The following is a 26,580-nucleotide window of genomic DNA, read 5'->3' on the forward strand; positions in this document are numbered from 1 at the left end:
AATTATTTTTTAATTGGGAAGTGCTGTAGTAAAAAAAAAAAATCCTTATAGTTTTATGTTCATGCAAGACATGCTTCAACTCTGATATTTAGACATAAGGTAGTAAGGAAACAATTTTTTTTATAACAAAACCGTTGTTATCAGATATATTATTTGTTCACATTATCCAATATATCAGAATTAAGGATAAAATTTCAAAATGCCCAATTTTAAACTTTTTCTTGTGTAAATTTACCCTTGTTGCTCTTCTCAGCACCTTTTTCATCAGATTTATGCTCTTCCCAAAATGAGGTGTCCAGCCTATATGCAGTACTCCAGATGAGACCTAACCATTGCTTTATACAATGGAACAATCATACCTTTATCTCTGATGATACTGTTACTGTATTGACTTGACAGAATCCCATGAGTTGTCCCAGCACCCTGTTTGCATGGCTCATACAACTTCATGGCAGACTGCACAAAATTAGCCCTAAGGCTTTTTCATTATCAACTACCTTGGCTGGTGCTGCACAAATGGTATGTTGTTCAAGGATTACTGCTACCTAAATGAAGTACCTTGCATATATCTATATTAAACCACAATTGCTATTTTCAAACTTATCTATCTAATTTACCCAAATCCTCTTGAAGTAGCATGCCCTCATTAATGTTATTAACTACTCTGCCCACCTTTGTATCATCAGAAAACTAAGACATCAATTCCAAACTCCTATATCAATATAATCAATAAACATTAAAAACAGTAAGGAGCCCAATACCAAACCCTGTGGTACCCCAATCAAAACATTATATATTTATGACTAATATTTGTAACCATTTATAATTACTTTCTGTCTCCTGCCACTTACCCTTAAATGTGGGGTGACAAATCCATGGCATACATGGGTTTGTCATTGACTAGAATTGTGCATGCTATAACATGCATAAGTCTAGCCAGTATTATGCTTCCTGATTTGGAAAAAATAAAAAAAATTAAAACCTAATTTCAAAAATCAGAAATAAAGATAAACACACTGTTTAAATTCCATTTTTACTATCAAAAATGATAATCCAGGTTTCAACATGACAGGAAGCTATGCTTCATATTAGCATCAGTTTCATGACCTCCTCCCGAGCATGATCTCCCTTTCATAATGATGCTAGCGAGAACCTCAGGACATTAATTTTGTAAGGATGAAAAATTTTTCATTAGTCTAAATTAAATTTATTTTATAAATGTTTCAAAACGTTAGAAGGCAAGAGGCATAAGGAGGCAAGGAGGAATTAATAATTAATACTATTTAAGAGACTGACAAAAGTTTTTATAGAGGATTTTTTTCCTCATAGAAAAGTAGTACCAAATTATGCAATGAACAACATTTTTTCCCTTCTAAATTTAATTTGTCTTAATCTGTCCTTTGATGGTATATGATACATTTTCACATACATGACATTTTGTAGGAAAAGGCTGGCCACCACTGCCTTAATCCACAGTAGTAACCTGCCCTTACTACCACACTGCTCCAATTTATATAACATTTATGTGGAACAGTATCAAAGGCTTTACTGAAATAAGTATGTGATGTCAAAATTGTTCTTTGCATCTTCAGTTCCTTTGTGGGGCCTCACACAAAGGAACTAGAGCATGATCTCCCTTTCATAAATCCATGCTGTGATTGCTTTATATCTCTGCCCCTATCAAGATGATCTTAGTATTAGAATGGCAAATGATGAAAGAAGAGGATATTTTACTTCTCATCATCTGTTTAAAAAAATAAATCATTCATTTTCTCTGTCACTAAAAAGAGTATCCAATTCCACTGTGAACTTTATCAAACTCTCTGCCTCAACCAGATGGCAGATAATTGATTCCAATGACTATAACGTGCGATATGAAGGCAAACCTCAAATTCCAGCCTTCTGTTATTCCCCCAGATTTTATATTTGTGGTCCCTGGTTCTTGTTTCTCCTAACAATGAAAATATACCTTCCTCATTCATTTTACTGATCCTTTTCAGAGCCTTATATACTTCAATCAGATCTCCCTTAAAATGCATAGCTGCCAAGCTTTGCAGTTCACATCTAAGCTGATTTCCATACGGACATCAATTAGCACTCATCTCCAATTTGGTTGTTCTTTTTTCTTAAATTTGAATTAGGGTTCTTTGAACCCTCCCTAGATGTGCTGTCTTTCTTCAGGTGTGACCTCCAGAACTGAACATGCAATTCTAATAGGGCTTCACCATTATCTATACAGAGGAACAATGATATCTTTTACCATATATGGAAAGGTCCTATAAATCACAGATGCACCATGTGCCTTTCTGGACACAGCACGGTAAATTTCATATCTGATTGTACCATAACTCCTAAGTCTTTTTCCTCCCCAACCACCATTAATTCTTCTCCCTCAGATAAGTAATTCCTGGATTTCTTTTCTTCAGGTGCAAACCTTACACTTGCATTACTTCTTTAACTACTGGCTCCATTATCTTTTCTGGCACAGAAGTTAAACTTACAGGTCTGTAATTAATTATTCACTTTCACCCTTTGAACACCTTGTGAATAAGAGACATTTGCACATCTCCAATCTGTAGGAATCTGACTGCCATAAGCTAAAAATAAGAGTTTTTATTATTTGAGGGCATCACTTTCAAATAGTGGGAAGTAAACCATAAATCAATGGACACATCAAATTTGAACAATAACATCATGTTTCAATGAACTTAAGAAACTGAAATTTAACAATTAAAAGTTTAAAGTGTACAAATCCATATCGAGAAACGTTCTCAAGAAACATCCAAAACCGATTTGAAATAAACAATATATGGCAAAATGAACTGCAAATACTAATGACACTAATATATGGTTCATTAATTGATAAAATTAATCAATGTGTTTGAAATGAGAACTTCTAAAATAATTAAGAGATTGGCTATTTTATAAATCATTACGGAAGGTTTAATTTCAGACACATTGTATGCATGTTTATTGACATTACAAATTATTCAACCCTATTTTAGTTTCATTGGTATCACCAATTTGTTTGATCTGTCATTTGTACCAAATCAGTTCCTGACTGTTCTCGGGAACAGGTGTTAACAGAAAAAAAAGAATTTGTTCTTCCTTGAATTTATTCAAATTACTCACTTCAACAACAGATGGAAGTTCAGTACAGGTTTGGATGTTTTTAGAGGTATTAAGTGATAATAATAAAAAGAAAGGTATTCCCTTTATATGATGATTATTACTATTTTTAGCATATTTTTATTCTGCAGAGCAAATTTAAGTTTGTATAAATTATGTCAAAAGTTGACTATGATGAACTTTGATGATGTTAATATACTTTACATTTTTCTCATGAACATTCCCTCAATATATAATAGTTAAAAAGAGAGATTAATGCACAAATTATACATATATATTTTTTTTAATTCTGCACTGCTTTCTTCAATTTAGAAAGAAATTTAGGAAAGTACCAATGGAAAGTTATTATTTACTTACTAGGACTACTTCACCTCTTCTGCCAGTAATGCATATTCAATGGGTGCAAAAATTTGTACAACAGAAGGTACCGTAGCTCTATGCTATGACACAGTCTTTCAGCCAAGCCAACAGTTTCGACAAAAAACTAAATTATGTTCCTAAAATGCAGTATGTTTAGTAAACGCACTGTTCACCCTTGCATTATTAACCTTCAATGCTTTCATACTGAAGAGATATTTATGGGTTTTTTTGGATAATAGTGATTTTTCATACTTAAAATTTTTGATGAAGGTAATGTGGCTACTGAAACATTCACATATGCCAATGTCAGTGGTCATTTTATAGTAAGTATAAAATAATGATATATCAACCATCGATATCATAAAATCACTTCATGATATATCATCATGATGTGATTTTATAGTTGCTCCTCTGCCTTGTGCAGATTTATGTCTTTCTGATTGCTTTCATCTCCCACTATCTGAGAGCAATTTAAGAAACAAAAACTTGTGATGTCAAAATTAACTAAGAACAGGTAATTCACAAATTGCTTGCAGCTGCCAAGATGAAATGCACAGAAAATACATGTCTGAATTTACACATGTTAAGAGTATTGTGAATTTTAGGAAACTGACGTGCAGTTCCACCAAATAAATTACAATTATCGATTACAGCAGTCAGGCTTTATGAACAAATTTTGCTGTTGTGAGTTACCAACTGGAGACAATTAACATGGCAAAATACATTTCAATGTATAAGCAGATGACTTAATGGGGGGGGGCAATAAAACGCAAAATGTAACTGTAATCAGAGAACAAATATTTCCAATAATGTATAGATGGGACCTGACCAAACATGAATATCACTGATTGTTTCAGCATTGTACTGATTGTTTTAGCATCAAGTGTTAAAGAGTGTTATAAAAGAATGACACCTGACGTAAAAATATTTTCTGGATCACCTAACAGATATCTATGTATTCCCCCATAAACACTATCATGCAAACCCCTGCAGGGGAGGGAATGCACAATTTCAAAAGCATAAGCCTATATAAATGCAACATGTCAATATACTAATATATATGATAATAGTATTAATATTAGTAGTAGAAAACGATGTAAGAAAGCAAACTTATACAGCATCAGCAAAAAAAAAAAAAAAAAAACCACACTTCTAATATCACCTTGTTCATCCCCTCTAATAGTTTGTCTAGTTCTTCCTTGCATTTATTTAAACTAATCACTTCCACAACAACAGATGGAAGTTTGTTTCAACAGTCACCTATCCACTAACTGAAAGCAAATTTTCACACATCTATCCTACAATCATCCTTCCTCAATTTGAATTTATGGTCCCTTATATGTGTAGTCAGAGCAAGAGGAAGGATGCCATAGGCACTGAGCTTACTCAGTCCATTCAAAGCCTTAAACACCTCAGCCAGATCTCCCTGCGAGTGATGCTTCAATTTTCAAAACTGAAGCTGTTCTTGGTAAGAGCACCCTTTTGATACCCTCACTAATCTGACTGCTCTTCTCTGCACCTGTTGTAACATCCACACTTTTACTAAAATGAGGCTTCCTCATTTTAATAATAAATACACTTTATGACCAATTTAATTTAAAACGTAGGGTGACCTTTGGCCTGTATGATTAATGCCTACCTAAGTATTTTAGAAAGGCAACCCTTCTCTTTCCTTTTTGTCAGAATAACCCATGCATGTCACCAGCTTTTTAATAGGGTGTACAGAACCTTTAATAAACTGCCATTAGATTTATTTCTGAATGAAACATCTTTTAAAAAGTTAAAAAAACTTAATTACAAATGCCACTTGGTTGTTTAGTGCGCATGCTCTCTCTTTGGTGCTACTGGGCACACTGGTTACCAACTTCTAGAGGATGTTGACTGGAATTTTCCTACATTACTCTTTCAAAGCAGCTGTCAAAGTCAGTTTGTAAGGAGGCCATTTCGGCTGCAGCCCAGTCTGGTGCTCCAATTCCTCTGATAGGTGTTCAATGGGAGTTGAAGTGCAGGCGATGAGCTGGCCAGTCTAACCATCCACAAAGGCCAATTTGTGGATGGTTAGACTCTATGACACAAAGCACTGCTGTGCTGATATTGAGAGTGTCAATTTTGGTAGAATTGTCACAGTATAAGTGGCACACAGTTGTCCAAAATGTCCAAGTTATGAACGTTGTGGTATAAGGCACTACTATCAACAAACCAAGTGAAACAGTCTCATACCATAAGACTACCTCCACCAAACTTAATGGTCCAGATAACATACTTTGATAGGATGCAAACTCTTGAGGGAAATCTCCATACCAAGACACATCCATCACAATGAAACACTGTGTATAGAAATTTACACTTCACAGCACCTCTTGCTGCTGCTTTTCTAGGGTGCATGAACATTGGGAATGACACCACACCAAATAAATTTCATATTTGGTGTGGTGTCATTCTTCTTCTTTAATCCTGATTACCATGATATTAGGCTTATATACAACTACCCTACTACAAAACCCAACACTACAGAGCTTCCTGCAATGGTTGATGTACTGATGGATATTCTTGTAGCCTCTTTGATCTGTTCTATGATGTTTTCTTCCCATATGTATCAGACATGAACTTCTATGGGTTGCAGAATACATTCTGTACGTTTATGAAGCTGTCCTTTTTCCACTGAAGTATCACCTACAGTCTTCTATCTTAGCATTAGTAGAGGCATATGATGCAAGAAAGCAAGCTTATGCAGCATTAGCCAAAAAAAAAAAAAACACTCCCATTTCACCCCTCCGTTCGTTCCAAATACCTATCCAGCTCAGCCTTAAATTTATTTAGGCTATCAACTTCCACAACAAAGGATGGAAGTCTGTTCCACCAACCAACTACCCGCTGACTAAAGGCAAACTTCCGCACATCTATCCTACATGTCTTTCCTCAATTTGAATTTATGCCCTCTCAGGTGATTATTCTGAGCAAGAGGAAGAATCCCATCAGCTTTGAGCATGCTCAAACCATTCAAGGCTTTATACACCTCAATCAGATCACCTCGCAGGTGCCTAGTCTCCAGACACTGTAATTTGCAAAACATAAGCCTTTCTTTGTAAGAGCAACCCTTTGTTCCATTCACTAATATTGTTGCCCTTTTCTGTACTTGTTCCAACAGCTCTACATTCTTCTTAAAATGAGGCCTCCAGACCTGTATACAGTACTCAACATGTGGCCTGACCATTGCCTTATACAAGGGGATAATCACTTCCTTATCCCTGCTAGAAAAATTCTTGTATATCATTGACAAGACACCATGAGCTACTCTTGCAGACCATCTGCACTGCTCAGAAAACTTCATATCTGCCTACACAATTACCCCCAGGTCCTTTTCGTTCTCTACCATTGTCAGTGGTAGAGAACAAGTAACATCTGCCACAACAGATTTTGGAAGGTTCATATGAATCAGTTGCATACATAAAGAGGTTACCGTGCATGCATGTCTTACTGATGGTTGGATGCCAACCACCTTTCCACCTTGAAAGTCATTAGGTTCCAATCTCTGAGACTGCTGTTTGTATTCTGAGCTAATAAACACAACTGGGGCATTGTGGCATGGTACAGAGAGCTCATGGATGCATGTCTGAATACTATTGGTCATAGAGTGAAAGAGAGAGCATGCACACAAAATAACCAAGTAGCATTTGTAATTACGTTTTTTTAACTTTTTAAAAATTTGTTTCATTCAAAAATAAATCTAATGGCAGTTTATTAAAGGTTCTGTACACTCTATTAAAAAGCTGGTGACATGCATGGGTTATTCTGACATAAAGGAAAGAGAAGGGCTACCTTTCTAAAATACTTAGGTAGGCATTAAATCGATGTCTAGCTTCATAAACTACAATATGATATTAAATAACACTAAAATTTAATCCCAAGCTTCTTCTTGTGGCACTCCCAGTTGAATTTTTTGATATAATATTTATTGAAAACACCAATGATATAAATTATATAATAAAATAAACATTGTATTTTAGGAATTTATTTTATTATCTACTGTTGGTGTTTGCAGGGAATATTATTATTCAGCTATTCCCAATATAAAAATCCCTTTTACCAATAAAGTTCTGATTCTTGATACACTGAAAGTTATTTAGACATCTTGTTTACTCCATTATTAAACTTAATCTTGTAACTCCGTGGTGCACTATCCGTTATTTAATGTATAATTAATCCGCTGTTCACTCAGGAGTAACTCAATTATTTTGAAGGGTTTTTTTTTGCCACAACCTTTCTACTACAAATTAATAACATCTCTATTAAGAACAAAGTGGCAATATCTTGTATACAATTTCATGTGGCTTCTGAAAACAACTTAACCTTCCTCTGCTAGCATGGCATCTGACAGACACCTCTTTTTAAAATTTTTCTGTTACTTTTTTAAATCTGGAAATAAAATTGAATCCTAATATGTATCTCACCAACATTCTCTAACTGGCTATACAGTATTTTCTGTTTTCATTTCAATATACTATGAATTACAAGGCATTAACAGACATCAGAAGCAAAAGCATCTGCCCTTCTTGCCACCTCCCATTCCCATGCGGAATCTATGAGATGCCAGCAAAAGGTGTCTAATCTTGCTATAATGCTTTCATTTCTCTAACTAAATGTGAAAAGTTGACAAAAATACAGACAGGCATTCACATTGAGTCTGCCAGACATCACATGAGCATCTGAGTTTCAATCTGTAGGGTCAGTAATCTTGAAGTTCTAAAGAAATATGAAAAACTTCCTTTATTATTATCGTTGGCTTCTTTCATTTATTTTCATTTGATATTTTAATTGGGTTCAGCAAATCATAATTAACAGATCACTATTTTCAATTTGGTAAAAATATCTAAAACTTAATTTTTTATAATTAAAACAAAAAAAGAGTCACACAGATGCCATGGAAGTGTCCTTGTTACAAATGAGTTAGCTAGCAATTGAAGGTTAAAAATACTGACTTTGTTTTCACTTTACGAGGGTCACCCAGAACGTAAGGTACCTGGGGCTCTGTATCAATTCATTTATTGCCACAAGACTATAGTGCATATAGAATAAAGACAAAAACAATTAGTATAACAGGTTATATAGTCTGTCCCAGTGGTTAGTGTGTACAGCCACAAGTAAGGTGGTTGCAGGTTCAAGCACATATGCTGCCACAAAAATTGCACAGTCAATTGCGACTGGGGCACTGAAAATCTGGCTGCAATTAATAATTCAAAAGGTATGCAGTCACAATGAAATTGTAAACTTCTGGCCTTGCCATCTAAAAAATAAACAGAAAATTTATTTATGACAGGATGGGTTCATGGATACCCACTGCAAAGAAATAACAGTTACAAATTTCTTGTAATTAAAAATTATACTATGCCGCATAAAGTAAAACTATGCTGGACTTGCATGGATGTCTGTTATAGCACTATGGAATAAGATCACACATTTTCCAAAGTCCAGATATTTTCTAACGAACAACATCCCTTGATTTATTCCTGCAAGACTGTAATGAGAAGCATGGACTGTTTCTACTTTCAGTGTTTGTATATGTTTCTCTATCATATAATCTCACATCTGTACTGAGTTTGCATGTACACGAATGCACACTGTTTTTGGGAATTATTGATGCATCAACTACTCGGACTACAATGCACCACTTCTTATGGTATTCCAATACAAGTCTGTTTACATGCTGATCTGCATGCTGCCCAGACTGAAAAACCAAAATTAACCCATGGGGAATCCTACTCCTCGATGGGCCAACTATAGTCCCACCTGAAGAGGCCTTTAAGAATTCTTCCAGTATCCACAATACAGGATTTGAATCCAGACCTTTCCAAATAAGTGATGGAGCCACTTTACTATCACAGGAAACACAAACATAAGTACTCTAACAACTATTAATGCACATACTTTTACTATCCTATCTTGTTCATTAAATATGATTTACATTGTGTGGGTACATTTCCTACTACATTCGTTTGTGCCTAATATTCCAGATTTCACCCCCCCCCCCAATAATACAACAGCACCATACCATTATCCATGTTGCTAAGTTAAGAGTCTTGCAATCTTCATATGTTCGCTGAATAAAAGAAGACAATTTCTGAATAATTTTGCCAAGAAATCCCTGGCAATCAAGGGCTACTTCAACAGTATACTAGTAATTGGACAGGTACTTTATTCAGAAGAAAATCCTAGTTTCCCAGATCAGCTTGGTCCCCATATGGACTGGCTATTCAATACAATTTAAAGAGGCCATGTGCCCCAAATTAACCTTTACTTCATGCCCAGCCAGGGTGGACCAGACGAATTAGCATTAATTTCTATATCTAAGTAGCAAATCATAGCAATCTTGAACTCAACCCCAAAATCTATAGATGGTGCAAAAAAAATACTCCAGTATATGGCTGAGATGCTTTGGACATATCATCTAGCCCCTAACTGCAGCATTTTTAATGCACTGCTCTCTCAAAGCACTTTTTCCCACCAATGAAATTGTCTATCTGTTGAAATCACATCCAAAAATCTGAACACCAACACTAGAAAAGTACTTGGGATCTATCTCCAATTCCTTGTATCTTCTGAAATTATTAAAGAAAGGATTCTCCTTCCTATTTTTCTAATGTAGATACTTCCAGATGCTCTTCCTCAAATTCATTTCTCATTATCAAACAGGTCAACGTCTACCAATCTTCTGATCACCACTCACAGTATCCTTTCAGCAACTGAAAGAAGAGAACACATAACTTACTTTGATACTGAAGCATCATTTGATGCCATCAAGTACCTCCTCTACTCTGAATGCTCAAAGACAACTGCATTGGTAGAGATTCATTGCTTTTCCCTCTCATCCTTCCTACTTGACTGCACAATCATACTCCATACTTGTGACAAAATTAATGCCATTTGGATATCTATAGGAGCCAAACAAGGAGGGGGGGTCCACTCCTCAATCATACCTTAACAGCCTCTTTACTTCTATCATTTCCTAAGTTGTAGCCAAAAAGACCAAATATCTTGTCGTTTACTGATGCCATAAAAATTTTAGCACATTTCAAACAAATTCAGACTGAACTACAATCACAAAAGAAATCAACAATATACTCCTCTCATCAGATAACTCAAACAATTTGGCCTCAACATCAATGCAAATTCAGAATGGATGCTCTACTCTCTGAAAAAAGAACTGACAGCCATCTCAAACATGCTCGGTGGAGTCATCATCCCTGCTGTACTTCAATCAAATTTGCGGCTCACTTTCAACAGAAAGCCAAGATTCAACCATCAAGATGACAAACTCCTTAATCATGCCTTAACATTGCAGAAGTAAACATGTTAAGGCCAATATTTGGGAGAGTACATCCAATGCACTCTCCCAAATATAGACCTAGAGTTATCCATAACCTTCAGAAAAGTGAGAAAAAACAATATTCCAAAATTCATATGGTAGAAATAAAAATCTGGAATTCATAGCTAAGCACTTACTTTTGGGCTGAGCTGTAAATCAGAACAAACATCAAAATTTTACAAAAGTTTTTTCCATGTACATAAACTAACCTTAACACAAACAAAGAATAAATAAATGGGCTTGGCACACCCAGGGTCCTGAGCTGGATATCATCATCATTCTTCTCTTTCTTGGTGATCATCATCATTCTTCTCTTCTGAACGGAATCTAGAAGCCCGAGAGATTTTAAGGGCATCGTCCCAGATGTGTGAACAATATTCCATGGTAGGGCAAATTTGCGATTTGTACAGAATGAACAGCTGTTTGGAAGAAAAGTAACGCCAAGAGCGAAAGAGAAAACCAAGTTTTTTAGATGCAGAGGAAGCAATATTTGCAATGTGCTTGTGCCAAGAGAGATTAGAAGTCAGGGTAATCCCTAAAAGAGATATATCAACTTGCCTAGAAACCGGAGTGTCACCAAAGATAGGCACAGGACCAGAAGAATCCTTTTTGCGAGATATAAGGCAAGACTGAGTTTTAGGATTGAAATCAACTAAGTTGTCTTTGCCCCACTGGAGAATTATCTGAAGATCAGTATTTAAGGAATTGGTAGCAGATTTTTGAGAAGTTGAAGCTGATTGAGCAGAGCAAGGTTTCTCAAAATGGACAGTGGAATGCAATGTGCTATCATCAGCAAAACTATGGATAGGATTTCCAGTCAATGGAAGAAGATCATTAATATACAAGAGGAAAAGAGTGGGGAAAAGAACTGAACCTTGGGGGACACTGGCATTGGTGGAGAAGTTAGAAGACAGGATAACCAATTACAAAAAACAGTTGGAAAACCATAAGATGGAAGCTTATTTAGAAACCTTTATGCCAAAGACAATCGAAAGCCTTTGAGATGTCAAGAGCAACTGCTTGTGTTTCACCGAACTCTTCCATTGAATTTGCCCTTAAACAGGTAGCATAAGCCAGAATATCACCAGTGGATCTACGCTGATGGAATCTATACTGGTGATCGTTGATCAGATGGAAGGTTTCTAGGTAGTTTTAGAGTTGGCGGTTAATTGATTTCTCCATTACTTTAGAAAGAGTAGAAGTAATTGCAATGGGACGATAACTGGATGGGAGGGATTTGTCACCCTTTTAGGAACTGGCTGGATATGAGCATATTTCCAAGCAGAAAAAAAAAAACACCTTGGAATAAGAAAGTGAAAAAAGGCGGCAAAAAAAAGGAGTAAGTTCAGGAGCACAGGTTTTGAGAATAAGTGGAGAAATACCATCAGGACGTGGAGCTTTCTTAGCATCAAGATTCGTCAAAATCCTTCTGACATCCTTTTGACGGAAGACCACAGGAGGCATTGAATGGAGCTTGTTGGGAATAGTGGGAGGTGCTTTACCAAAATCATTAATACATGACTTTGAAGAAAAATGGGATGATACAGGTCAGCTTTATCCTTGGCTGAAGTGGTAACAGAACCATCTGGTTTTGACAGAGGTGGGAGCAAGGATGGACAAAAGTTGTGGCCAATGGCTTTGGCAAGAGACCAAAATTCTCAGCTACCATTAGGACTAGAAGCAAGTTTTCTACTCTTAGCATGTTCAAAATCTAGTTTGGACTGATTAATAACTTCTTTACAATTTTTGCGAGCTGTTGTGTACGCAGAAAATGAAACTGAAGAATTGGAAACAAGCCAATTACGGTATGAAACATTCTTCTCTTGAACAGTCTTAGCACATTTATCGGAAAACCAAGGTTTAGATAAAGGACAAGATTTTAAAGAGGAGTGTGGGATAAAGGATTCCATTCCTACAAGAATAATTTCACCGACACGATCTGAGCAAACGTTGACATTAGAAGTTTTGAAACAGTAATCCAACCAAGGAAAAGAAATCTTGCAGGTCATCCCGTTTTGCATTCTTGTAATACCAAACAACACGAGGTTGGGAATAGTCATGACAGTTGAAGCTTGCCATGACACTTTCAAGAATTATTGCAAGAAGAACTTGTATTTTAAAATTCTAATAATTCTTGATAATGCACCAAAGCCATTCTCAGACGGTTGCTGAACTCTCTCCGAATATCAAATTCATCTTTTTACCTCCGATCAAACCTCTCTACTACAGCCCCTTGACCAGGGTGTGATAGCAGCTGTTGTTGTTGTTGTTGGTTTTGATTTTATTGGCACATTAGCTACTAAGGCTATAATGCGCCAATACCATGTCATTTATAAAAAAGTTTAAACTTTCAGTGACCTAAATAGTTAGGTCACTATATCCAAAGGTATAACAAATATATAAAAGAAAAATGTAAATTTTATATACGAGCAAAAATATTTATTGATTTTAAAAAGCTAAAAACAGCTGTTGTTCTTTTGGTTTTTAGGAGCATTTGCAACTAAGGCCATATTGCTCCGGGATATGCGGTGGTCATTCCCCGACCTTTCCGCATCTTCCGTATTTGGTGGTGACGGGCTCGAACCCCGGTCTAATCAAGAAGCATGTAATACGCACTGCTGCTCCTTCCCACCTGGCTACGGAGGCGCCCTCTAAAAACAGCAGACACATTGTCATTGTCGCATAAAATCTGACTGAGTGTATACGGCTCAGTCAGATGATTAAAAGCGGTAAAATGGATATTGCTAAAATCTGGACAATCAATTAAAATGTGTTTCATGGATAAAACTGTGCCACAGGACTCACACATAGGAGGGTCATCAGCCCTCAGCAAAAATGAATGAGTCAAATGACTATGTCCTATGCGGGTCCGGGCAACAACAACTTCCTCCTTACGATTCCTGCGCAGACTAGACTGCCACAGTTCAATTACAGGCTTTATATGATATAATTTATTTGCAGTCTGTCTATTCCACGAATCCTGCCATTGGGAGTGTATTTTCTCGTGTATTATTTGCTTGTAGTCTGTATAGGGGACTAACAGGCAGCGATTATTACTGGGAACTGCTGATTTGGCTGCGGTGTCAGCCAAATCATTTCCACTAATCCCAACATGGCTAGGAATCCAGCAGAAGCGGATATCATATTCACGTTCACGGAGGAAGTGAATCTTCTGCTGAATGCTAGACAGAACTGGATGAGAATTATATCTCACAGTTATTAAGGCCTGTAAAACACTTAGAGAATCAGAGTATAAAATGAACCGTTGGTATTGGCATTCACTAATGTGATCCAAGGCTAACTCAATAGCGTGCAGCTCTGCAGTAAATATGCTACATTCAGAAGGAATCTGCTCCGATGTAGTGCTGTCTGTAAAGACAGCGGCAGATCCCACATATGATTCCGACTTCGAACCGTCTGTGTAAACTGGCGCGAAGTCAGAATGTTCAGCTCGGTGTGCTGAATAAAGCTGCAGGTAGACAGATGATGGAGTGTCCTACTTTCCCCAATTTCTAAGGGAGAAGTCACATGTTGGAACATGAGCATGCCAGGGTGGAAGGGGTTGCTTTGGTGTTTGGGCAACCTTGTCTACCTTAATATTAAGTTCATTGAGTAGCTCTTGGAGACGAATACCAAAAAGACGATTGGCAGTCTTACAGGTGTTGTACAGATTTTCCCATCGTGGTTCAAAAACGAATGGCCATGTAGGATGGTCTGGCAGGGATTTCAGTTTTAAGGCGTACTTTAAGGACAACTGCTTACGTCGAAGTGATAACGGTGGTTCGTTTGCTTCGACGTATCAGCTCTGGACAGGAGATGTTCGAAATGCTCCAATTGCGATACGGAGAGCCTGATGATGGACAGGATCCAGCCATCGAAGTACACTGTCTCTGGCCGAATTGTATACCAGGGACCCGTAATCTAGTCTGGATCGTACAAGTGCACGATAGATGCGTAGTAGGGTGCATTGATCCACACCCCAAGATGTTGAGGAAAGAGAGCACAGAATATTCAGCCCTCTTGTGCACTTTGTGCGGAGTTGACGGATATGTTCCAGAAAGGTCAGCTTTTTATGGAATACGAGTCCCAAGAATTTTATGTCCGCTGCTACCGGAATTGCATTTTGTCCGAGCTTTAATTCAGGTTCAGGATGAAGATTACGCTTACAACAAAAATGATAGCAGCAATTAAGGCTTACTATTTAAGGCAAACATTCAACATGTTAATTGCTGCTACTGAAGGTGACAAGGCACAAACTGTTATAGAATTTAGAAAGAGATTTAACATCTAAGTTGCCATTGATGTGATTATAGAAGCCTGGAATAATGTAACAAAAGACTGCTTGAATCATGTGTGGCGGAAACTTATCCCTCATTTAATTCACGATTTTGAAGGCATTGAACCTTCTGAGCAACTAAAACAAATCAAAGCAGGTTGTGTTGCTCTTGCAAAAGAAGTTGGTTTTGAGGAAGTAGAAAATGAAGATGTAGAAGAGCTTCTAGAGTCTCACAATGAGGATCTATCTACTGAAGACTTGCAACAACTTGTTGCAGCCAGTCAAGTGGAAAGTCAAGATGTGGATGATGACAAGAACTTAAAACAGCAGAGTTATCCAGCTGCTTTACGTGGAATTGAAAAGTACCTGCATCTGCAGTGGATTGAAGATAATGATTATAATGCTGAGTGTAGCAGGATAGTGCTTGGTAGCATTCGGACCCATACAGGCAACTCTTGTATGAAAGGAGGCAAGAAAAGCAACTAAAGTTAGATAGCCATTTTAAACCAGCACAGAAGAAAGAAAAGCAGGACAGTGAATCACACCCTTCCACATCGTATATAATAATATTTCTTCCTAAGAATGATAACCCTCCTTCTACCTCTTCGCTATAACTCACCAGCTGCAGCCCTTCACCACACTCACTCCAAACAAGCAAACTTCATATCTTGTCAAGGTAAAGTGCTATATTTACTGTAATATTTATTTATTTATTAGAAATTTAATGTTTAAACCTGTGTTAGCAATTTCGTTGGGTTTCTATTGTTTTTTTTAGTGTTTTACTTACCAGACTGAACATTTTTTTGAGTGCTCTGCCCCTATCCCTATCTTTCCCATAAGCCCTGTTGTTTTTAATGCATGAAATATCATAACGCGGAGATTTTTAGGAACACACATACCATGTTATAGCAAAACTGACTGTACTCCTAGTGCTATTTGAAGCTTATATTGTGTCAGAAAAAGCAAACATGTTAAGGGGAGGGCAAAACAGCATCTACAGTATGTCTTGGATAATATCACAACAGTAAAATATGTCAAGAGCAGTGCGCATGCCTCACTTCTTTATGCAGCAGAGTTCTGGCTCCTCAAGTAGGTAACACAAACACTCGAGAAGCCAGAATTGAGATAGCTATAGGAACTCATTTATGTTTTTTATTTTATGATAAATGTATTTATTTATTTAATTTTCAATCTATAGATGTATATATAATTTACATTCTTGTTACCTCTTAATAATCCTCTGAATTTAAATGTACAACTATTTTTGTCCTTAATCTCTAATTGTGTTTTTATAATCTGTACCGTGTCTTTGTTACTTTCAATACTACTTATGCATCTGCTATTTGTAAACCCTAATTTCCATGAAGAACAAGTACAATGCTATTCAATTTATCTATGCATACAACTGAACATTTGCAATCAAGATATATCTCTCAATAATACATGAAACAGTGTTTTCTCATTATAACTCTCTCCATTCCCAATGCATGTCTTTGAGACAACACATAAGATGACAATTACAATAACCGACTGAAATTTACTTTATGAATATTTTTTTTAAGTGACAAAATATGTGAATTTTATATTTTAAAATTGTGCTATGTCATTAAAGTATATCAAAAATAATAATGAACCTAAAGCTAATTCTTGTGGTATGCACAAATATAGTCTGTTTCAGATACACTTATTTATTTTGAGTTTTCTGGGCATGTATGCATGTGGGTTCAATTTGACCCTAGTATATTAACTTGAAATTAATTTTAATAAACTTCCATCAACCCTACAGAAGAAAAGTTTAGAAAAGGTATGATTACTGTATCCATATCAATATATCTATAAACTGTGAATCTGTTTACACTGGATCCATATATCTATAAACAGTAAATTCAACTGCACAAATGATTTTTCAATGTCCTCTACTAGATCTGACATATTGTTTGAAGGCTATTACTGAAAATTAACATAGGTTTCAATTTAAATGGGTAACTCTATGTGCAGAGTTAAAACAATGCAAATTTAAAATTACATTATTTAATACTAACTTCAATGTTCTGTTTAAGAACTGCCAACAATCATGTTTTATTGCTATGCATTTTTTATTTCAACTCTAAGCCAGGCATTGGGATTGATGAAACTCCAGACAATATTTCAGTAATTTGTGCTTTTCATCCATTCTGTCCGCTCAGCCAAAACTCTTAATGCTGTTTTTTTTTTTTTTTTAAGAATGCTTCCTCTGATTTCTCCATTAGTAATTGAAGAAATCTGCTAATTATTGTGCAAACAGGAGAAAAAAAAAAAAAAAAAAGTAGGAATCCGGTTACTCCTAGTTATATGCACATGTTGAGTGGCATATATCATTTACAATTATTGACAGCAAGCTGGCTTTAGTGACATGGACTTTCCTCCAATCAATAATTGCTTTCTGGCTTCATAACATTGAAATGTCATGTGGAATAAAACTCTTGTGCCACCTGGCATTTCATGCAGTGATTATATTATATATTATTATTATTAGCTATATGGTGCAAGGAAGCCTGAGGCTTATGCTGCACCAGCCAAAAAAAAAAAATTCCCCAGTTACCCTAAAAGAGAGAGAGAGAGGGGGGGGGGAATCACCAAGAAGAGAAGAATGATGATATCCAGCTCAGGACCCTGGGTGTGCCAAACCCATACTCACCAGATGTGAGCCCAGTGGAAGTTGCAGATGAACACAACAGTTACTTTGCATCGATATTAACAGAAGAAAAACCCTTTACATCAATGAGAAATTATGGGAGTGTAGTTTTAAAAAAATGTAATTAATGATGTTGAAATTTCACATGTTTATTTAATGAAAAACCTTTCAAGCCTACAGGCCAGCAAGGCTCCTTTGCCTTTGCTGGCTAAAGGCAAATTTCCACACATCTATTCTACAACTATTCTACAGGGATGGGATACACTTAAATAGAAAGGGTGCAAGAATATTTACTGATGCTATCGAGGCAGTGTTAGGTGAGTCAGAAAACTGCTAGCTTGGGGGGAGACAAAGACCAACAGATTGACAGTAGCCACTGGCAGAGGTGAAAGAGATTCTTGCACTGCTTCTATTAGAATGAGCAGAAGCCTGAAAAACAAGATGCATGATATTTCAGAGACTGCTGGGAGCCATTGCAGTACAAGTAAACACATGGGTTGTGTTAGGGTAGCTAAGAATAGAAACAGGTGCAGGTATACTTGCGTGTACACCAATGCTAGGAGTTTAGTAAATAAATTTGATGAATTTGAGGTATTGCTCAAAACATCAAAGGCAGATATTGTTGGGATATCAGAGACATGGTGTCACACAGATATAAGGGATGCAGAACTGCAATTTGGGGAGTACAATGTCTACAGAAAGGATAGACAGGATAGGAAGGGGGGAGGGGTTATGCTATTAGTTAAGAAACACATAAAAACCAAGGAAATGAAGCCAGTCGACATCGCTGGACAGTGCAGTGTTGAGTCAGTTTGGTGTGACATAAGCATTGGGAGATCAAAATTGAGAGTAGGAGTGTGCTATAGGCCTAATGACTCTGATGAGTATAATAAGGAACTGTACAGGGAAATTGAGTGGGCCAGTAAATCAGAGAGTCTTATAATGGGAGATTTTAATTTCCCAGATATTGACTGGAATTTGGGGGCTGGTCACTCACACACTAGCAGGGCTTTTGTGGATTTATTGGATAATTTTTTTCTACATCAGCATGTTCGGGAGGCAACTAGAAAGAGTAATACTCTTGATTTGATTATCAGAAGTGATTCTTCATGCATTAAGAATCTGCAGATAAATGAACCACTAAGTGGCAGTGATCACAGTGTGCTGAAGTAGGGATTTACTCAAAGAGGTAACTACCATTAGGGGTAAAGGGAAGGGTTATTGCTTCCGTAAAGGCGACTACGATGGACTGAGACAGTATTTAAATTCTATACAGTGGGACCAACTGATGATGTTACCAACAGCAAATGCAAAATGGGAAGCATTCAAAGAACTTATCTTGGAAGCTACTAGGCTTTATATACCAACTAAGAAATACTGTTCAAGGTTTAGGCCAAAATGGATGTCAGATGAACTAATGAGGCATATGGCAGAGAAGAAAAATGCATGGGATACTTACAAATTAACACATGACACAGAAGCCATCTATCATATAGACTTGTATCTATATGATAGATACAAGTTGATATGCAACCAAGTTACAAAGGAGGTTAGGCAGGCGAAGGCAGATTATGAGAAATCCTTGGCAAGGGATGCAAAGAAAAACAGCAAAGAGTTCTTTACTTATGTAAACTCTAGAAGGAAGGGGATGAATCAGATTGGTCCACTTGATATTGATGGGTCAACTGTTGATGATCCTGCTCAGGTAGCTAACAAACTAAATGAATATTTTGCATCGACATTCACACATGAGTTATTCGGCGAGGGGAATGCCAGAGGTGTATTCAACTCTAGCAGTAAGCTACAGAATCTTGAATTAACTGGGAGTAAAGTGGAGGAGGAATTGTTGAAGATAAACACAAGAAAGGCACCCGGGGTGGATGGGATCTATCCAGTTATATTAAAGGAGGCAGCAAAGGAAGTAAGCAAACCCTTAGCCATAATTATGAGAGCTTCCTTGGACTCAGGGGAGGTACCCATAGACTGGAAATGTGCAAATGTGACCCCAATTCACAAAGGAGGATCAAAGGCTGACACAAGTAATTATAGACCTGTGAGCTTAACTTCTGTTCCAGGAAAATTAATGGAGGCACTGGTTAAAGAAGCACTGCATGATCATTTAGACAAGACCTCAGTTATAGCTCGGACACAGCATGGTTTGGTTAAGGGGAAGTCTTGCCTGACCAATTTGATTGGATACTATGATGCAGTCACAAAAGAACTGGATGCAGGGAATAGCTTTGATATTATATACTTGGATCTTAGAAAGGCTTTTGATACTGTTGCACATGGAAGACTGCTACACAAATTGGAGCAGTGTGACACTGGAGGCAAATTGCTGCTATGGATAAAGGGGTGGTTGAGGGGGAGAAGACAGAGAGTGGCAATCAATGGACACCACTCATCGTGGACCAATGTTATTAGTGGAGTCCCTCAGGGCTCAGCTTGTGTTACTAACAAGTTGGTGTAAAACCGCACATGTTCATTGAAGTGCTTGGATTTTTCAATTTGCATTTTGCTCACCGATAGGATCAGAGGGAGTTTTATTTTCAAAAATTAATTAATTAAAAATTTTTGTTTTTAACATAATAAAATGGATTTTTCAGTTATGAACAGAAAAGATTGAAAACAAGGGTAGCATCAAAAAGTGAACAATTTTGAAATATTTCTTGCTGTTTTTAAAATGTATGCATGTGGGTTCAATTTGACTCTAATGCCTAGGGGATAACAACTCCCCTATGTGCTGTTCCCTACAAAGAATAATCCAGAAGTGACAAGTTGGGGAACATGGTGCCTATTTCTTCCCAAATATTTTCATTTATTCTTTATATATGATGCACAACTTCTATCCTTACTCCATTAGGCAGACTATTTTATTCTTCTTTAAAGTCATCATTTCAGCTTGTGACAACTCTAAGCCAGTAAAGGAGACACTATCTCACTGGCCCTCTGGAATTTTTCACTTCTGAAATTTCTTCCAATCATCCTCTGTACTTAGTTATCAGGCATGTAGTTATCATTTCATGAAAACTACATGCCTGAACCTACCATCTCACAGGAATTTTGGAGATTTCCTTTTACTTACAATCATTAGATTTACTTTATATATAGGCAGATTTTATTTCCTTAAAACTGATATTACTGGAATCAACCCAGAGAGGTATACTATCTTGGTTGACTTTTTCAAGTTTTATTTCTTATTTGGTCAGTTGACAAGAATATCACATGTAACTTTTCACATAATACTACTGTAAAATACTTGATATATTTTGAAAGAAACATTTCTTTTTCAGTTGACACATACCTGCATTTGCTGTGGATTGAAGTTCATGTACTGCATGAACCCCAATACACAACACATGTTGAAAGGATGTGAACTTTTTGAAGAAATTTAGCTTATGCTCATATTTTATCTTTATCAACACCACTCCCCATAAAAATTACTGCACTGCCTCTCACTGTAACCACAAATTTGAATGAAAAAACGAATTGCTCCATTCAGGATATGTTACAATGAGAACAACCAAACAATACCTGTTAGAATAATTAACTACTTCACTGAACTATGCATACTACAGTACAATGTTATCACTCCCAATATGAAACTAAAAGGATCTAGATGAAGAAAACATTAATGATTATGTAATGTCTGAAGGGAATGATATTTATTAAGCAGGTGGAAATATATTTTAAAAGGGAGACAGTTCGCAAAACTAAACCTCCTACATGATAATATTCCCAATAAAATTGTTCAGCTGAACTCCAGATTATGGGTACACCTTATCATCGCTTTGCGGGCATGGCCAAATTCGGGACGGATTCAAGCAAAAGAAGTGTGGGTTTTTTAATACTCATTTTTGGCTAGTGAAAAAAGGTTAGGTTAGTTTACACCAATAATTCGGGGCGCATTCGAGCAAAAGAAGCCACTTCCTCCGGAGGTGTACCCATAAACTGGAGTATAACCAACTGGTCTAATTAATTTCTACGGCGTCGAGTTTCCTTTTTAAGATATAACCATTATATTCATAATATGAGGGTAGTAGTATCATGGAATTATCATTAAAAAAATAAAAACTATACACAGAGTCAGAGCGATACATTAAACCTCGGGAAGAAACTTTCATCGGATAAAGAAGGAATTATTTCATTAAAAAAAAAGGAAAGATAGAGAACCAGGTGACAGCGTCAAGTTTAAAATACGCCTCCGGCGTCGAAACCGCTTCTGCATATATCGCCATGACCCTGACTATAAGATTTTTTCATGTTAAAAGTTGGGAAAAAAAAAAAACTAATGGTCGCTTGTAAACATACCATTCCAGTAATCTGTCCATTTCATAAGTGTTCCCTCCATCTTAGGTGTAAAAAATACGGCCGTTGTTGAATGTCCTTCATGGTCCTTTTTTACTGAACTTCGCCGCGTTGTCATACACTCACGTTCCTGAAATGTTTCGTTCTGGCTTTGCACAGTATCATTGTCACGATGTTGCTGTTCTACAGTTTCATCTTGACACCCACCCATTCGTTGATATTTACTTTCCCTTTGTTTCAATTCTTCGCCTTCTCTCTTTTTCCTCTTACGGAGTGCATCTCTCGCCCGTCTTTCCGGCATACGTTTCCGTCTCTTTTTTTTAGTTACAGTTGCCACCGGAGGTGTGCTATTATTTTCACAAGTTGTTTTAATGTCATCACTATGATTAGTTGAATTGAGCTCCATATCTGGTTGAATACACACCTGGTAGATATACGACTAATTTACCGCTGTAACAGTTTTAGGTTGCCAAAGATGCTTTAAGACAAATATTCATAATGAATTTGAATAGAATAATAACCCGCACATTAAATTCCACTTGACAAACTGGATGATTTTTCACTAATTACCAAAATTCGAATGATGAAAATTACTCGATTCAAATTAATTTTATACATCACACTTTGCGTTAAAACACAACTGGAGATTTGGACTTCACAACAGAGCGTCCCATTATGTGCGAGGCATTTGATGATTGTTTTTAAGAAAGAAAATCATTTTTTGCACAAAAGTGCAAAGCCTTCTGAAACCTGCGGGTAAAAAAACAGATCATAAACTCGATTTTGACACATTCAATGCCAATAATTTAAAAGGAGAAGGGTGGGGGGGGTAGAAACTGTACTTTTCAACTACTCAAACAAAACAGAAATAAAAAAAAAAGAAATCGCCCAAGTATGCAGAAAAATCACAAATAAAAAACATAAAAAAATGCACACCCGCAATATACGTCCTCGATCTGCAAGAATATCTTTAAAGCATACTATGAAATTGTTCTATAGTTCCGTTACACAATTTCACGCTTATTACAACAATTCAACTTGGAGAGGCACGATCCTCACATGCATGCAGATGCTGAGACACCTAGCGGACATATAAATAATTAACTCACTGGAAACATTGCATATAATACATAGTGATGGGCATAATTTGAGAGATATTAATCTATTCATCCGGTTACAGCAATTATTCCGTTATACTGGTACCACACGAATGATTAATAGTCACTAACTAATAACACTGGCAGGTACCGACTGACTGTAGATAACCTCGCGGCTCTTAACGATTTTTTTTTTTTTTTAGCGATTACATCCAACAAACGCTACGCTATCGACATAGTAACAATCGCTGTCAGCATGCCCCAAACCGCAGCCTGGTAGAAGTCTACGGTTATGTTCCAGTTTTCAGAGCATGCCCTGAATACTAGCCCATGTGATTTTTACCTCCAATAATATATTAGCTGTTTGATGTCAATATTTATGTTTTTTTAAATCGAATTTCTACATATAAAAACAATGAAAAACAATTTCGACATATACAGGACTTTGTGTTTACCTATATGTATTAGCATTAGCATTAGTAGAGGCATATGATGCAAGAAAGCAAGCTTATTCAGCATCAGCCAAAAAAAAAAAAAAAAAACAACACTATTCCCATTTCACCCCTCCATTCGTTCGAAATACCTGTCCAGCTGAGCCTTAAATTTGTTTAGGCTATCAACTTCAACAACAAGCGATGAAGTCTATTCCACAAACCAACTGCCCACTGGCTAAAGGCAAATTTCCGCACATCTGTCCGACATCCGTCCTTCCTCAATTTGAATTTATGCCCTCTCAGGTGATTATTCTGAGCAAGAGGAAGAATCCCATCGGCATTGAGCATGCTCAAGCCATTCAAGGCTTTATACACCTCTATCAGATCACCTCGCGATGCCTAGTCTCCAGGCTCTGTAATTTGCAAAACTTAAGCCTTTCTTCGTAAGAACAACCCTTTGTTCCATTCACTAATCTTGTTGCCCTTCTCTGTACTCCTTCCAGCAGCTCTACATCCTTATTTAAATGAGGCCTCCAGACCTGTATACAGTACTCAAGGTGTGGCCTGACCAATGCCTTATACAAGGGAATAATCACATCCCTGTCCCTGCTAGAAAAATTCCTGTATATCATTGACAAGACACCATGAGCTACTCTTGCAGCTCGTCTGCACTGCTCAGAGAACTTCATATCTGCCTGCACAATTACCCCAGGTTCTTTTCATTCTCTACCACTGTCAGTAGTACCACAGAGTTGATACGTTGATCTGGGGTTACTGTTTCCCATATGTAGTACTTTACATTTGTCAATGTTAAACTTCATTTGCCACCTCTCAGCCCATCTGCTCAACCTTTCCAGATCCTGTTGCAGCAGCATAGTATCAGTAGTGTCCTTAACAACCCTGCCAACCTTTGTATCGTCTGCAAACTTGGACATTAAGCCTGATACACCATCATCAATATCATTTATAAATACAGAAAACAACAATGGACCCAACACTGAACCCTGAGGAACTCCACTAATAACATTAGTCCACGTTGGGCAGTGTCCATTGATTACCACTCTCTGTCTTCTGCCACTCAACCATCCCTTTATCCAGAGCAGCAATTTGCCTCCAATGCCACACTTCTCCAATTTGTGCAGCAGTCTTCCATGCGCAACAGTATCAAAAGCCTTTCTAAGATCCAAATATATAATATCAAAGTTATTCCCTGCATCCAGTTCTTTAGGGCTTACAATACTGGGATCTCGAATACCGGGACCCGGTCATATTTTTCCAGTAATGATACAAAAAATTCCGGTTTTTCGGTACTAATTTTAAAAAAAAATTGTTTATAATTTAATCACACTAAGGTTATAAAATCACCTTTATGTGATAATAACGGAAATAACGTTGAGGACTGTACATGTTCAACTCTCTCTCTCTTTCTCAGTAACGGAAGGACTGTAGTGTGGGAAAAAAACTATTATATTTGGATCATCTAGAAAGTAACTTGAATTATTCGTGTATTGTGTCTGTATGCGTGTGTTCTCTGATCGATTGGCCTGCTTTATTGGTCGAAAAACCCCGTGTTTCCGAGGTGGAGACCTGTCTACGGCTGAGACCGAGTAACTCATCCCGGAGTAAAAACAGCCCATAAAAGTAAAGGGGTAACTCTATGTGCAGAGTTAAAACAATGCAAATTTAAAATTACATTATTTAATACTAACTTCAATGTTCTGTTTAAGAACTGCCAACAATCATGTTTTATTGCTATGCATTTTTTATTTCAACTCTAAGCCAGGCACTGGGATTGATGAAACTCCAGACAATATTTCAGTAATTTGTGCTTTTCATCTATTCTGTCCGCTCAGCCAAAACTCTTAATGCTGTTTTTTTTTTTTTTTTTTTTTAAGAATGTTTCCTCTGGTTTCTCCATTAGTAATTGAAGAAATCTGCTAATTATTGTGCAAACAGGAGAAAAAAAAAAAAAAAGTAGGAATCCGGTTACTCCTAGTTATATGCACATGTTGAGTGGCATATATCATTTACAATTATTGACAGCAAGCTGGCTTTAGTGACATGGACTTTCCTCCAATCAATAATTGCTTTCTGGCTTCATGACATTGAAATCTCATGTGGAATAAAACTCTTGATGCCCGGGCCTTTTCCACCCAGTGTGGGGAGAACGGTGACGGTACCACTGTACTATTTTATTTTTACACAATTTTATATATTACAGAAGGAACTGCATTATATACACTATTTAAATTGATTAATAAAATATACTTTTCCAGATATTTGTCTGCTTTAACATAATTTTATAAACAATAAATATTCTAACACTTTCAATTTTAGTATAATTTATGTGACATTTTCTTATAACACATTATTACGAGTCTACTTTTCTGATTTCAGTTGTTCACAAATTAGTAATTATAGTTCTGATATAAGCTGACCTCGTGTGATGATCTCGTGTGGAATTCACGTTTTCATATAAGGAGATTGTCTCTTTTTTGGCCATTTATACTACTCTGTATATCTACAGTTCTGTAGAGGGCCTTTCAGCTCGTGACAGGTGTAGCAGGTTTCTTTAGGATTGGTATAACGTGGAGCCTTCCATCTTCTATTTTTCCCAGTTCCACTTCTGGGCCCATTGCTGTGCTTTAATCTGTTTACTATATACCGAATCTGTGATTGTTTCTTTCAGATATGTGTTCAGTTTTGTCACGATGTCTGGGGCATCTTCTGTTCCATATGTGGAGTCGCATCTGTAGATCCAGATGGCGTCCATCACATGAATCACAATGATCATTTTTGTTTTTCCCAGTTTGCCGTTATTGAGCCAGAACAGGATACCTTCGTCAATGGTGCGGCTTTCTATGAACAGTGGCTTTGCTGTTTACTAAATTTCAGATGCCACCTTGCAGTAAAGCATGAGGTTGTACAGTGCCTCCGGT

General features: G+C 36.9%; 1 protein-coding gene across 1 annotated transcript in view; it reads right to left on the reverse strand.

The window, feature by feature from the left end:
* The window catches only part of LOC150086662 (pleckstrin homology domain-containing family A member 3-like), a 78,330-nt gene extending 55,599 nt beyond the window's left edge, over nucleotides 1-22,731 (reverse strand). The window contains exon 1 of the mRNA XM_090371502.1: nucleotides 22,114-22,731. Within this exon, the coding sequence (XP_090227628.1) occupies nucleotides 22,114-22,516 (403 nt within the window). The 5' untranslated portion in view covers nucleotides 22,517-22,731. The remainder of the gene's footprint in view (nucleotides 1-22,113) is intronic.
* Nucleotides 22,732-26,580: the final 3,849 nt, after the last annotated feature.

The sequence above is a fragment of the Mastigoproctus giganteus genome, chromosome 4 (genome assembly GCF_048544385.1).
Source record: "Mastigoproctus giganteus isolate SK-2022 chromosome 4, ASM4854438v1, whole genome shotgun sequence".
Classification (NCBI taxonomy): Eukaryota; Metazoa; Arthropoda; class Arachnida; order Uropygi; family Thelyphonidae; genus Mastigoproctus; species Mastigoproctus giganteus.